This window comes from Phasianus colchicus, chromosome 31, assembly GCF_987193195.1.
Source record: "Phasianus colchicus chromosome 31, bPhaCol1.hap1.1, whole genome shotgun sequence".
NCBI lineage: Eukaryota > Metazoa > Chordata > Aves > Galliformes > Phasianidae > Phasianus > Phasianus colchicus.
In genome coordinates this window covers 1,567,784-1,581,353 of record NC_143466.1, presented here as the reverse complement: position 1 = coordinate 1,581,353, position 13,570 = coordinate 1,567,784, and the positions used below count along the sequence as shown (strand labels likewise).

The following is a 13,570-nucleotide window of genomic DNA, read 5'->3' as shown; positions in this document are numbered from 1 at the left end:
AACCCCCTTGGCACCACGTCCCCATTGTCACTCACCCAGGATGACGGCCACCACCATTGGTGCCACACGGCAGGAACAGATTGGGGTCAGCGAGACTGCAGTGGGATCAGGGAGTGGGGTTGAGCTGCTGCCAGTTCCCCTTTTGGGACTGGATGATGTGATGTCACCTCCTGATGTGGCAATCACTACCAAAACGGGAAGTGGCACTGTGGGGTCCCCAGCAGTGTGGCTCACATGGAGCGGTGCAAGTAGTCCCCACTGGTTTGTCCTCTGCAGTTTGACATGTCTTGGATGTCACACACTGTCCCAAAAGTTCTGCTAGCACACTGCCCTGCACTTTGTCCCCCATTGGATGCCAAACACAGCACATGTGGCTCCAATGGGGTGTCCCACATCGGATGTCACATGCAGTCCCCAACACGTCCAGCCAGCTGTCACCACGCACTTTGGGTACCACACTGTGTTCCCACTGTGCTTTCTTCTGCCATCCCCACTAGGGACAGCAGCAGGGACCTTGGGGACACAGTGACACCACACAGACATGGGGCACACTATGAGGACACACACGTGTATGGGGCACACATGTGGTGCTGAAATTGGTCACATGTTATGGACACGTGTGCAGTGATGGCACGCGTGTAGTGCCAACATGGGAACTGCATGCTAAGGGCACAGATGTGCATTGTTGTGTGCACGTTTTGGTGTACATTTATAATGTCACACATTAAGGCTGTGAGATAGGGTTAGGTCAGTAGGGTTAGGGCTAGAGATAGAGGTTAGGGTTAGGGTTAATGTCTGAGTGAGGGTTAGGGATAGAGTTAGAGTTAGGGTGACATTTAGGGTGAGCATTAAGGTTAGATCATTAGGGTTAGAGTGAGTATTCAGGTGAGGGTTTGGGTTAGGGATAGGGTTAGGATTAGGGAACATGCTGAATTAGGGTTAGGTTCAGGGTAAGGGAAGGGTGAGTGTAGGGTTAGGATTAGGGTTATGGTTAGGGTTAGGGTAGGATTAGTTTTAGGGTAGGGATAGGGTTGGAGAAGGGTTAGGGTTATGAGTAGGGTTAGGGTAGGGTTAGAATCGTGTAGGATTGTGGTAGTGTTAGGGTTAGGGTTAGTGTTACTGTCAGGGTAGGATTATGTTTAGTGTTAGGGTTATGGTTACGGTTAATGTTAGGGTTAGGGTTGTGGTAGGGTCAGGGTTAACTTTAGGCTTAGGCTTAGTGTTAATGTAAGGGCAGGGCTAAGTTTAGGGTTAGGGTTATGGTTGGGGTTACAGTTGCGGTTATGATTACAGTGTTTGGTTTAGGGTTAGGGTTAGAGTTTGTGTTACTGTAGACATAGGGGTTGGTTTAGCCTTAGGATTAGTTTTAGGTTTACGGTTATGCTTATGGTTAGTGTTAGATTTCAGGTTAGGTTTAGGTTTAGGATTACAGTAATGGTAGGGTTAGGTTTAGGCTTGGGGTCATGGTTATGGTTATGATTAGTGTTAGGGTTAGAGTTAGGGTTATGGGTTGGGGTAGGGCTATGGTTGTGGTAGGGTTAGGATTAGGTTTAGGGTTAGGGTTAGGGTTAGGGTTAGAGTCAGGTTTAGTCTTAAGGTTAGAGTTAGTGTTACTGCAAAGGTAGGTTTAGGTTTAGGCTTAGAATTAGAATTAGGATAAGAGTTATGGTTATGGTTATGGTTATGGTTAGGGTTAGATTTCTGTTTAGGTTTAGAGTTAGTGTTTGGGTTAGTGTTAGGGTTTATGGTTTATGGTTAGCTTAGGGTTAGGGTTTGGTTTAGGGTTAGGGTTAGGGTTACTGTAAGGTTAGGGTTAAGTTTAGGTTGGGCTTAGGATTAGGCTTCAGGTTATGTTTATGGATAGTGTGAAGGTTAGGGTTATGGGTTGGGGTAGGGTTATGGTTGTGGTAGGGTTAGGGTTAAGGTTACTATTATGGTTGTGGTTATGTTTACAGATAGTTTTAGGGTTAGTATTAGGGTTAGAGTTAGTGTTACCGTAAAGGTAGGTTTAGGCTTAGGATTAGTGTTAAGGTAAGTGGTAAGGGTTATGGTTACATTTAGTGTTAGGGTTGGATTTAGGTTTAGAGTTAGTGTTAGTGTAAAGGTGGGTTAGGATTAGGTTTAGGATTAGTGTTACAATAAAGGTTATGGTTATGGTTAGGGTTAGCATAAGTATTAGCGTAGGGTTTGAGTTAGAGTAGGGTTATGGTTTGGTCATGGGTTAGGGTTAGGGTTAGGGTTAGGGTTATGGTTAGGGTTAGGGTTAGGGTTAGGGTTAGGGCTAGGGTTAGGGTTAGGGTTAGGTTTAGGTTAGGGTTAGGGTTAGGTTTGGGTTAGGGTTAGGGTTAAGCTTACGACACCAGGTTGGCTGATAGAGTTGATCTGCCTGAGGGTAGCGAGGCCCTACAGAGGTGTCTGGACAGGCTGGATTACTGGGCTGAAGCCAGGGGGATGAGGTTCAACAAGACCAAATGCCGGGTCCTGCACTTTGGCCACAACAACCCCAGGCAATGCTACAGGCTTGGGGCGGAGTGGCTGGAGGACTGCCTTGAGGAAATGGACCTGGGGGTATCGACTGATGCTCAGCTGAACACGAGCCAGCAGTGTGCCCAGGTGGCCAAGAAGGCCAATGGCATCCTGGCTTGCATCAGAAACCGTGTTGGCAGCAGGAACAGGGAAGTGATTGCTCCCTGTACTCAGCTCTGGTGAGGCCGCACCTCAAGTACAGTGTCCAGTTTTGGGCCCCTCGCTGCAAGAAAGACACTGAGGCCCTGAAGCAGGTTCAAAGAGGGGCAACAAAGCTGGTGAGGAGTCTGGAGCACAGGCCTGATGAGGAGTGGCTGAAGGAGCTGGGAGCGTTCAGTCTGGAGAAGAGGAGGCTCAGGGCAGTCCTTATTGCTCTCTATAACTACCTGAAGGGAGGTTGTAGTGAGGTGGGGGTCGGCCTCTTCTCTCATGTAGCTGGTGACAGAAGTAGAGGGAATGGCTTCAAGCTGCACCAGGGGAGATTTACGCTGGACATCAGGAAATACTGCTTCTCTGAAAGAGGGGTCAGGCAGTGGAATGGGCTGCCCAGGGAGGTGGTGGAGTCACCGACCCTGGAGGTGTTCAAAGAACGTTTGGATTTCGTGTTGAGGGACATGGTTTAGTGAGTACTAGTGGTGACAGGTGGATGGTTGGACTGGATAATCTCTAAGGTTTTTTCCAACCCTGCTGATTCTGTGATTCTGTGAATCTGTTACTGTAGAGCTAGGGTTAGGTTTAGCCTAAGGATTGGTGTTAAGGTTAGGGTTATGGTTATGGTTAGTGTTAGGTTTAGCCTTAGGATTAGTGTTAGGGTTAGGGCTATGGGTTGGGGTAGGGCTATGGTTGTGGTAGTGTTAGGGTTAGGGTTATGGCTATGGTTATGATTAGTGTAAGGGTGAGATTTATGGGTTAGATTCAGTGTTACAGGAAGGGTAGGTTTAGGTTTAGGCTTAGGATTAGTGTTAGGGTTAGGGCTAGGTTTGGTGTTCATGTAAGAGTTAGGGTTAGGTTTATGGTTAGTGTAAGGGTTAGGGTTAGGATTAGCGTAGGGTTAGGGATGGTGTTAGCTATACTTAGGGTTAGAGTTAGGGTTAGAAATAGGTTTAGGTTTAGTGTTTGGTCATCAGTGTTCAGGTTAGGGATCATTAAAGACCCATGGATGTGGTCAGTGAGGTCACATGGATGTGATCAATGTGGTCAGTGCAGAACTGTGAGTTAATGTTGTCCCCAAAGTCCAGTAGTGTTGGGGTCAGTACAGACCAGTGGATCTGACCCAACATTGCTTTATCCCCAGTGACGCCAATTCCTTCAGTGTCCCCCATGTCTGCAATGCCCTCAATATCCAGCAATGCCTCCAGTGTCCCCAGTATCCCCAGTACCCTCAATGCTCCCAGTGCCGCCAGTACTCCCACTGTCCTGACAGCTGGCAGTAACTTCAGGGCCGCCAGCACTTCATGGAAATCCTTCAGCACACGGACCCTCTCTCCAGGGAAGGTGGCTGTTCCCACATCAGAGGACATCTGGAGCCTCAAAGCAGAGTCCCAACATCCCTCAGACTTCAGGAGGTGCCCTGTACCCTTTAGGGCTGATCACAGATGCCATAACAAGGCTGAAATGCTAATTAAAACTACTTCAGCAGCCATGTGTTTGTCTGTTAGCTCCTGACACAGGTCTCAGTCGTGTTGCACTCGGAGGGCTGGCAGCGTGGGAGCAGGACAGTCCTCTGTGGAGGGAATCCAAAAATGTTCTCCTTTTGGGTGTATGTGAAGACCTGGGGAAAAGTGTCAGTGAGGGGAAGAAGGTTGGTTCATTCTGCCATTGTTGATGACCATCCAATGTAGCTGAGCCCTTTGTGTCACCGCTGGCCTTGGCCATTCAGAAGTGATCACCTCCTGGCTCTGTTCAGCTCAGCAGACTCGGCTCTCTCAGGCTTTTCTGTCTCCCACATCAGAAGAACTTTGATTTCCAGTCTAACAACTCACTGGTTACAAAAAGGGTTTTACTTCTCACTTTCCAAAGGCTTCAACAGAATTCTGACTTCAAGGTTCCTTACAACAGAATATATCTATCCAATAACTTATAGAAAGTCCATAACTTCATTCCCTGAGATCCCCCACCAATTGTTCCTCTTCCTCTTTGCTTTGTGGTTTGCACTGCAGCCACTGCCAGGAAGCCTGATTGCATTTTACTGCTCTTCTGTTTCTCTTTTTATTTATATTCCTCTTCTGCTTCCTCCCCATTGTTGCACACTTTGTAGGCAATCTCTGTGAGTTGTCATAGAGGCGTGAAACCCCATCAGCTTTCTGCAGATCCTTTTAGATATCAGAGGCCAACAGTCCAATGAATAGCATGTGAAACACTTTATTTCTCTTCCTGTCCAGCATCCTAACCAGCTGAGTTCAGGTGAGCTCTTTGTCACACGTCTGTGTGATGTCAGTGTGTCCCCAAAGGTGCCTGCTGCTGCCCCCGGTGGGGATGGCAGGGGAAAGCCCAGTGGGAGCACAGTGTGGTACCCAGAGTGTGTGAAAGGTGACAGATGGCTGGTGGTGTTGGGGACTGCATGTGACATCCCATGTGGGACACCGCATTGGAGCCATGTGTGCTGTGTTTGGCATCCCCTTGGAGGACACCACGCACTGGCAGCGCTTTGCAGGCAGCGTGTGACAGCTGAGAGGTGACAGCCTGTGTGGGACACCCCAACAGGGACTGCAATTGCAGCTGCATGCATGGCAGCCTGTGGCGGATCCCCAAAGACACCACGGCCTGGGGAAAATTGCAACATCAGGAGGTGATATCATGTCACTTCTTGTCCCCATGAGAAACTGAAATGCAGCTCTCCAGCCACTCCCTGTCTCCACTGCAGTCTGGCCATCTCCAAGCTGCTCCTGCCTCATGGCAACAATGATGATGGCACTCATCCTGGGTGAGTGACAATGGGGACGTGGTGCCTCGGGGGTTGGAGGCTCTGTGTGAGACCAAGACCGTGTCCCTTGCAGGTTGGTGGCTGGTGGCAGTGAGCAGGGCACAGCATTGTGAGTATGGGGATGGGGGGAATGGGGAGAGAGGGAGGGGAGCGTGGTCAGGGGGCCATCAGAGGGGCAGAGGAGGGTGTGCATGGACAAGGCTGACTGCTGTCCACTGTCCTAGTGCCCCGACCCTCCCTGTTGCTGCACCCCAGCCAGGGGGTGTCCCTGGGGGACAATGTCACCCTGCGGTGCCACCTCCCCCAGCCGGCTACACGAGTTCAGCTCTATAGGGAAGGACCTTGGAGATTCGTAAAGCACATGGACATGGTACAGGATGTGGCTGAGTTCACCTTGTTCAGTGTAAAGAAAGAAGATGCAGTGAAATATCTGTGTCAGTACTGGGTGTTGGAGCCACTGTGGACACCGGAGAAGAGTGACGCCGTGGAGCTGGTGGTGACAGGTGAGGCCACTGGGGACAGTGATTGGCCCTGAGCTGACCCAACAGGGCCATGTCCCATTGCTGTCTCCCCATTCAATACAGATCCCAAATTCCCCCCACCAATTATTTCCGTGAGCTCTGGGAGAAACATAGGGACAGGGACCAATGTCACCATCTGGTGCAGCAACCAGGAGAACAGGGGCACCATCTTCCTGCACAAGGATGGGCACTCAGACCCTATCCAGCTCCAGGACCCTGATGATGGGGGCACGGCCACCTTCACCCTCTTTGGGGTGACACAAGCTGACTCGGGCACCTATAGGTGCTCCTGCCGCATTGGAGGCTTCTACCTTCTTTCCTCACCCCTTGGGGACAGCGTGACACTGGAGGTGGCACCTGCACCTGAACTCCCAGGTAGGTCTGGGGCCCCATTTAGGTGTCCCTTGTGCTTCTCATTTCTGGCAGTTTCTCTGCATCCCGTCATCATGGAGGTGATGTCCGGGGATGGGGACATGCACACTGCTGGACCCCACAGGTGATGTGAGGAGGTCCCATGGGAACCTGGTGATGGCAGTGGTGAGGGGCTGCGCTGCTGCCCTCGTCTTTGGCCTGGGCCTCTACTTTGTCCTTGACGCCCACAGCCTCTGGAGACAAAGAGATGACAGCCCTGGTTGGAAAGACAGCTGAATCACTTTGACATTCAATACAGCACCTTTAGATCACACCCAATTGTTTTCCGCTTCCTCTCTGATAGCATATATACCCTCCAATCTCCCTCCCATTCTTTTCAATCTCTACACCTCCCTCCAGCTGTGTCCTTCCTCATCTTCTATCCTGTACACATGGATCAATCCCCTTAACTTTCCCCTGCCTCCACTTCCATGCACTATTGATCCCCCTCGTGCTCTTTGGTGTTCTCCATAACCCCCATTCCAGTCCCATCCCAATTTTGATGCAGGTGCCCCACCCCCAAGAGGGCTGAGTCCATTGAGTTCCAGAACAATATCTAAGTCAGGGAAACCCTAAAACCAACCTGACCCTGGAGAACACCCATACCCTACCTGGAACCCCAAGCCCTGTCCATGGGGATCCCAAGGGACTTCCAGCTTCTTATGGCTTACTCTGTATTTATGTGCATCCCCAAATCCAGCCCATGGGATACTCAAAATATAGATCACAGGAATTCCAGATGTAATCCCCCAGCCACTCTGGTGCTCTTCCAGCCCTACACACACCCAGATCCTTTAGAATCCCCCGGAATTGAGAATATAGCACCTGCGTAGACCGCAGCCAGCACAAAGCCCCAGGGAATCCCCAAACCTCTTTCACAGCACTCGGATCCCACGGGCATCCCCAAGCCATAGTGGAACCCACAGATGACATGCATAGTTACCCCCTGTATCTCGCCTATTGAGTCCCCAGATCTACGTCTCCGCACACCCCCTAGTCCTTAACACCCACAGAACTCATGGGCACACTCAAACCATAAGGAAACACCCCAAAAACATCATCGGATCCCTGAAACTAAGCAATTCCAGGCTCCCAAAGCCATGTCCCCTGTTACCCAATCATAGCCACCAGAATCCCAAATGCCCCCAGCCTAAAATCCCCAAATCCTCACCACTGTACCCCATACACTTCCCAATGACACCACATACCTAAATGCTCACTTCTAACCCCACAATCCTTCCTTGTACTCCTCAAATCTCTTAACACCCCCTGGGACTGCAAGTCCTTCCCAAGTTGGAGCATTGGTCAGAGAGTGGTGGGCAGTTGGGTTGAGCATCTCTGATTTAGTAAGCATAAAAATGTTATTACCATTACTGGTAATTCTCAATTTCTCAATTATTTCTCTACTCCTCATCAGTTTGAGTAAACAGATTTTGTCTCAACCATTGTGTTTTGTCTTTTTTTGTCTGATTCTATTGGCAAAACACAAAGAGAAAGGTCAATGCTGGAAGGGCTGTGTGTTGCTGAGCAGCTGTCGGGCGACAGCATCACAATCCTCCTGGTGGCCAACGTGGGGCCCGAAGGGTGGAGATCCCGACAGCTGTGAGCAGAGCGTGTTCCAACACAACTGCTCTCAGCGGTACAGCAGCCTCAGAGCTGCTGCTCACAGCGCTCAGCTGTTCCTTCACTCGGTGCCATCCATCACAGCTCTCAGGGCTGTTCCCTTCACTGCGCTGGCGCTGCTTCTCGCCTCTGAGGGCTGCCCTGCAATTCTGGATGCTTCTGCCCGTTTGTCTGCAGCGTGTGCTCGTGTGACAGCGGCCATGGATGCCATGTGCTCCTTGTGCTCAGCAGTGCCATCACTCTGGCACTGCAGGACCCTCACCGCGGGAACTCCTCACACGGGCACTCTCTGCTCCACAGAATTACCATCAAACAACAACATGCATTTGCTGACATTTTCGGTGTGCTTGCTACCTCTCCAACACTTGCCATAACAAGGCTCTTGCCAGAACAACAGAGGCTGCAAAGCACCAGATGCTGTGAGATAACCGCACAGCCTTTGTGTGTCCACCAATGGCACTGCTTCACCGCAAGAACATTTCTGGCACAAACACATTTCTGACAAACGTGTCACTGTGAACTCAGTTCTTCACAACCTTGTGATGCTGCAGCTGCCAGCCAGCAGAGACTAAGGGATGCCCAGAGAAGCTGCATTTTGTGCTGTCTCCTTTTTGCCAGTTGGAGACTTCATCCATTGGATGAGCACTCCCATCCCCCCTTCTGCTCCGGCACTTAAACTCCTCAAAACGGACCATGATTGCTTTTCTCCATCTCTCTCTCTTACATTCTTTCTGTCCTACTCTCCATTTTCTCTCTTTTCTTTCTTTTTCTCTCTCTTGCTCATTTTCCTCCCTGTCATCTTTTACTCTTCTTCTGCAGCAGCCAGAACCTACATTTCCCTGGAAGTAGCAGATCAGGCAGTAACACCAGTGTCCAAGGATCCTTGATCCGTATCACTCAATAATTGTTCCTAGGAAGTCCCCTAATTTTGTTGCAGGGCAGCTGATTGGTTGCTGCTGGAAAGTTCAATAAATGCTCTTCTGTTGCTCCTCTGAGTCACTGTCTGACCCTGCTGCCCTGGAGACCCCAGGAAAGCACGGACTGCACTCTTGGAGAACTGTGCAGAGAGTCCCCCCATCCCTTGGGGGACAACATTCCAGGGCACACACTCACAGCCCTTTGGGGTCAGTGTGTGACACCCCAGAGTTGACAGTGTGTGTGGGGCACCTCAAGAGGCAGAGTGTGCAGTGAACACTTCTCCACTTGTCCCACTACAAAAAGACACCACAGCATCACCACTGTTAAGGGCTCACATTGCCACATCAGGAGGTGACATCACATCATCCTGTGCCCTGGGGGAAACTGAAAGTAACTCTCTGGCCACTCCCTGTCTCTGCTGCAGTCTTACGGTCCCCAAGCTGCTCCTGCCTCATGGCACCAACTGTACTGGCCCTCATCCTGGGTGAGTGACAATGGGGATGTGGTGCCACGGGGGTTGGTGGCCCAGTGTGGGACCAGGAAAGTGTTCCTTGCAGGTTGGTGGCTGGTGGCAGGAAGCAGAGCACAGGAACGTGAGTATGGAGACAGGGGGAGAATGGGGCCAGAGGGAGGGGAGCGTGGTCAGAGGACCATGAGAGGGGCAGAGGAGGGTGTGCAGGGACAAGGCTGACTGCTGTCCCCTGTCCTAGTGCCCAGACCCTCCCTGTCACTGCACCCCAGCCAGGGGGTGTCCCTGGGGGACAATGTCACCCTGCGCTGCCACCTGCCCCAGCCGGCTGCACGAGTTGAGCTCTACAAGGAAGGGATTTCGGGACTTAGAAAGCAAGCACACATGGACATGGTACAGGACATGGCTGAGTTCCCCTTGATTAGTGTAAAGAGAAAAGATGCAGTGAGATATCAGTGCCAGTACTGGGTGCTGGAGTCACCAGGGACATTGGAGAAGAGTGAACCCGTGGAGCTGGTGGTGACAGGTGAGGGCACTGGGGAAAGCAGATGGCCCTGGGCTGTTCCCTCAGAGCTGTGTTCCATCCCTGTCTCCTCTCTGCACTCAGATCCCAACTATCCCCCAGCCAGCATTTCCATGATCCCCAAGGAACGTGTGGAGACGGGGACCAATGTCACCATCCAGTGCAGCAACAAGGAGTATGGGGGCACCATCTTCCTGCACAAGGATGGGCACTCAGCCCCTCTCCAGCACCAAAAACCCAACGGTGAGGGCACAGCCACCTTCACCCTCTTTGCAGTGACCCCAGCTGACTCTGGCACCTATAGGTGCTCCTACCGCATTGGGAGCTTTTACCGTCTGTCCTCATGCCTCGGTGATAATGTGACCCTGGAAGTGAATAACAGATTTGAACACCCAGGTAGGTCTGAGCATGGGAGCTCTGCTTCTCAGCTCTGGGTGACCCTGTCTCTGCATCCCACCTCCATTGAGAAAGGAGCTGGGTACAGGGACAGCTCAAACACTTTGACCCCACAGGTGACAATAGGGGTCCCAGCTTGAACCTGGTGGCAGTGGTGGCAAGGAGTTGTGCTGCTGTGATTGTCATCATCCTCATCCTCATAGTCTCATTCCTCCTTGCTGCCCAGAGAAGACGAATACAGAGAGATGAGAGCTCTGGTGGGGAGGGGTTAAATGGCTTTGATCCCCCATAAATCCACTATAAATCCCCACTGGTGTTGATTGGTGCCCCCGTAACCCCCCCCCCCCCCCCCCTCCCCTTCTATTTATGACTCAGGTGCCACCAGAAGCCCCGAGGCCGTGCAGTTCCAGGTCAGTGTCTGGGTCAGGGGACCCCTAACCCCAATCTGCCCCATTACCCCTGCCCCAGACCTCACCTGGGAAACCCAAACCCTTCCTGTGGGGACTGCAAAGAACCCCCTGCATTTTATGGCTCCCCATGACATTGTGTGCACCCTCCAATCCAGTCCATGAGGGCCTCCAAATCTCCACCAAGGGGATGCCCCGAATCCCAAAATGGAGCCCCCTAGGATGCTCCAAGCCTTCAACACCCTCAAACTACATGGGCAACCCCAAAACATAGTGGGACACCCAAACACCACCCACAGGGAACCCCAATGTCACACCCACAGCTTCCCAAAATCTACACCACCCCAGACTTCGTACCCCACCTCTCGCACAGCCCCCACACATCACACAATGCCACCATCCCCTCAGGCTTGTTGGGATCCCATGCTCACACTGCTGTCCCTGTGTCCCCAGGTGTCCCCCGCTGACAGCCAGGCTCTGACCTACGCCGAGCTGCAAGTTCTGACCCCCAGCACCCACCCCCCCGGCTCTTCTACAACCCCTGACTCCCCCATTATCTACGCCGAGGTGGGCACTGGGGGACCCCGCTGATGCCCCCACCTGTGGACACAAAGACGTGGATGTTGTGTGCACACATCAAGTGTGCACAGTGCTGGTGTGCTCTGTGTGCTCACCATCACCTGTGAATTGCATCCATGTACCTGTGCGTGTGAACTCGTGGCTGTGGATTAAACGTGTGTGCACCATCCCACGTGCACAACAGGTGTCCAAACACACGTGTGGGACACACTGAACTCTGTGCCTCTGTGTGTGTCTGTGTGATGCTGTGTGTGTGCACCAACAGCTGGACACAGTGCTGCTCATGTGTGTCCTTAGCATGTGCTCCCTGCGTCAGCACTCACCAGTCAACGACCAATGATAAATGCAGGACAGAATGGGAGGCCGGGGATTTTGGAGGGATCTTTAGGGGATGTATCGGACATCTGTAGGAGATGGAAGTGGAAGAAGTGGTCATTTTTGGTATCTTCAGAGGAGGAATAGATTAGGACAGATGAAGATGACTCAGAGGAATAGTGGTGGTGATTTGGATCGAATTGGAGAGGATCTGGAGGTCTCAAAGTGTGTTAAAATATTTGCAGGGATAAAGAAGTACTCTGAGGTAAGAGATGTGCATTGAGGGATTTGTTGTGAGTGGGAAGCATTTGGGATGCACCAGTGGGAAATGGGAACCATTAGATTTGGGGAGACAATTATGTCTGTGGTTAGAAGAGGACATCAGGGAGTCCCAGGCAGGGAATTTGAGGTCTGTCCCCTTCCACACACCCCAAAAATGAGGCCCCTGGGGAGGCCCATCAACACGGTAATTCATTGCTCACTGTGGTGTAGGTAACGGGGGGTTGGTTGGCTGTGGGGGAACTGGGAGTCTGGGAGCACGGGATGGCAGCTGGCATCTGGATGTCAGATCCTCGCTGTCCTTGGGGGCACCTGGAGAAACAGGTGGAGAGTGGGATGCTACCATGGGGGTGCCCAAGATGGGTGGGCTGAGTTTGTGCCTCTGGTGTAGGTATGAGTGGGATGTAACTATGAGGGTGAGACTGGAGTTCTGGGGGTCTTAGATTTGAGGTCTGCATGGGGGGATATTTGTAAGTCCAGCTAGGGTTTAGGGGTCCCCATATGGTCCTGAGGTGTTTGGAGACTTGGGGAACACAGAAGCATTGTTTTGGGGTCCCCACAAGACATCGGGCTTCCCTGTGAGTGCATTTAGAGCCCCTCTACTCAAATTGTGAGTGCCTACATGGTATGGGGGGACAGTTAAGACTTGGAGGTCTTCTGTGGGTCTGGGGACTAAGGTTTGTGGGCTAAGGGGTCCACACATTGTAGATTTTTCATTTGCATGGGTGATGTAAGCTCCTGATTTGGCACATCTGTGGTGCACATCTGTGTTAGGACAAGTGGACAGGTGTTCACTGCACTCTGAGCCTGTTGAGGTGCCCCACACACGCTGTCAACACTGGGGTGTCACACACTGACCCCAAAGGGCTGTGAGTCTGTTCCCTGGCATGCTGTCCCCCAAGGGATGCCAGGCTCTCTGCACAGTTCTCCAAGAGTGCAGTCCGTGCTTTCCTGGGGTCTCCAGGGCAACAGTCAGACAGTGACTCAGAGGAGCAACAGAAGACCATTTATTGAACTTTCCAGCAGCAACCAATCAGCTGCCCTGCAACAAAATTAGGGGAATTCCAAGTAAAAATTATGGAGCGATACGGATAAAGGATAATTGGACAGTGGTGTTATTGCCTGATTTGCTTGTTACAGAGAAATCCACATTTAGGCTGCAGCAGAAGAGAAAAAGATGACAGGGAAGATAATGAGGAAGAGAGAGAAAAAGAAAGAAAAGAGAGAAAATGGAGAGTAGGACAGAAAGAATGTAAGAGAGGGAGATGGAGGGAGAAAAACAGTCATGGTCCATTGAGAGGAGATGCAGTGCTGGAGCAGAAGGGGGGATGGGAGTGCTCATCCAATGGATGAAATCTCCAACTGGCAAAAAGGAGACAGCACAAAATGCAGCTTCTCTGGGCATCCCTTCCTGTCTGCTGGTTGGCAGCTGCAGCATCGCAAGGTTGTGAAGAACTGAGTTCACAGTGACACGTTTGTCAGAAATGTGTTTGTGCCAGAAATGTTCTTGCGGTGAAGCAGCGCCATTGGTGGACACACAAAGGCTGTGCGGTTATCTCACAGCATCTGGTGCTTTGCAGCCTCTGTTGTTCCGGCAAGAGCCTTGTTATGGCAAGTGTTGGAGAGGTAGCAAGCACACCGAAAATGTCAGCAAATGTGTTTTGTTGTTTGCTGGTAATT

At 51.5% G+C, this 13,570-nt stretch overlaps 3 protein-coding genes and 1 pseudogene across 6 annotated transcripts in view; 3 read left to right on the top strand and 1 right to left on the bottom strand.

Moving 5' to 3' along the window:
• The window catches only part of LOC149914182 (osteoclast-associated immunoglobulin-like receptor), a 51,282-nt gene extending 51,030 nt beyond the window's left edge, over positions 1-252 (bottom strand). Inside the window, exon 1 of one of the 2 annotated variants that reach the window (XM_090127771.1) lies at positions 36-252. In XM_090127771.1, coding sequence (XP_089983897.1) covers positions 36-57 — 22 coding nt within the window. In that variant the 5' untranslated portion in view covers positions 58-252. The remainder of the gene's footprint in view (positions 1-35) is intronic. The other variant, XM_090127769.1, reaches the window with a different exon arrangement.
• LOC149914177 (T-cell-interacting, activating receptor on myeloid cells protein 1-like) overlaps positions 1-13,570 on the top strand; it is an 82,876-nt pseudogene that overhangs the window by 54,096 nt on the left and 15,210 nt on the right.
• On the top strand, positions 5,415-7,804 carry LOC149914181 (T-cell-interacting, activating receptor on myeloid cells protein 1-like). The gene is made up of 5 exons (XM_090127871.1): positions 5,415-5,449; positions 5,523-5,558; positions 5,674-5,952; positions 6,034-6,345; positions 6,467-7,804. Exons 1-5 carry the CDS (start codon positions 5,419-5,421, stop codon positions 6,616-6,618), a joined length of 810 nt encoding a protein of 269 aa, XP_089983997.1. The 5' UTR covers positions 5,415-5,418; the 3' UTR covers positions 6,619-7,804.
• On the top strand, positions 9,206-11,511 carry LOC149914180 (T-cell-interacting, activating receptor on myeloid cells protein 1-like). Of its 3 annotated transcripts, XM_090127796.1 has the most exons (7): positions 9,214-9,406; positions 9,480-9,515; positions 9,633-9,917; positions 9,999-10,310; positions 10,427-10,567; positions 10,686-10,720; positions 11,171-11,511. In XM_090127796.1, the coding sequence occupies exons 1-7, from the start codon at positions 9,376-9,378 to the stop codon at positions 11,306-11,308; spliced, it is 978 nt and encodes a 325-aa protein (XP_089983922.1). In that variant the 5' UTR covers positions 9,214-9,375; the 3' UTR covers positions 11,309-11,511. The 3 variants fall into 3 exon arrangements, with proteins under 3 accessions (XP_089983923.1, XP_089983921.1, XP_089983922.1); XM_090127797.1 differs by lacking the exon at positions 10,427-10,567 and having other exon boundaries at positions 9,206-9,406; XM_090127795.1 differs by having other exon boundaries at positions 9,209-9,406; positions 9,633-10,310.

Coding starts and splice junctions, on each gene's coding strand:
- LOC149914180 (XM_090127795.1), top strand. CDS start 9,376: ATGGCACCAACTGTACTGGCCCTCATCCTGG. Junction 9,516..9,632: donor AGGAAGCAGAGCACAGGAAC/GTGAGTATGGAG, acceptor CCCCTGTCCTAG/TGCCCAGACCCTCCCTGTCA. Junction 10,721..11,170: donor CCGAGGCCGTGCAGTTCCAG/GTCAGTGTCTGG, acceptor CTGTGTCCCCAG/GTGTCCCCCGCTGACAGCCA.
- LOC149914181 (XM_090127871.1), top strand. CDS start 5,419: ATGGCAACAATGATGATGGCACTCATCCTGG. Junction 5,953..6,033: donor CGTGGAGCTGGTGGTGACAG/GTGAGGCCACTG, acceptor CATTCAATACAG/ATCCCAAATTCCCCCCACCA. Junction 6,346..6,466: donor ACCTGCACCTGAACTCCCAG/GTAGGTCTGGGG, acceptor TGGACCCCACAG/GTGATGTGAGGAGGTCCCAT.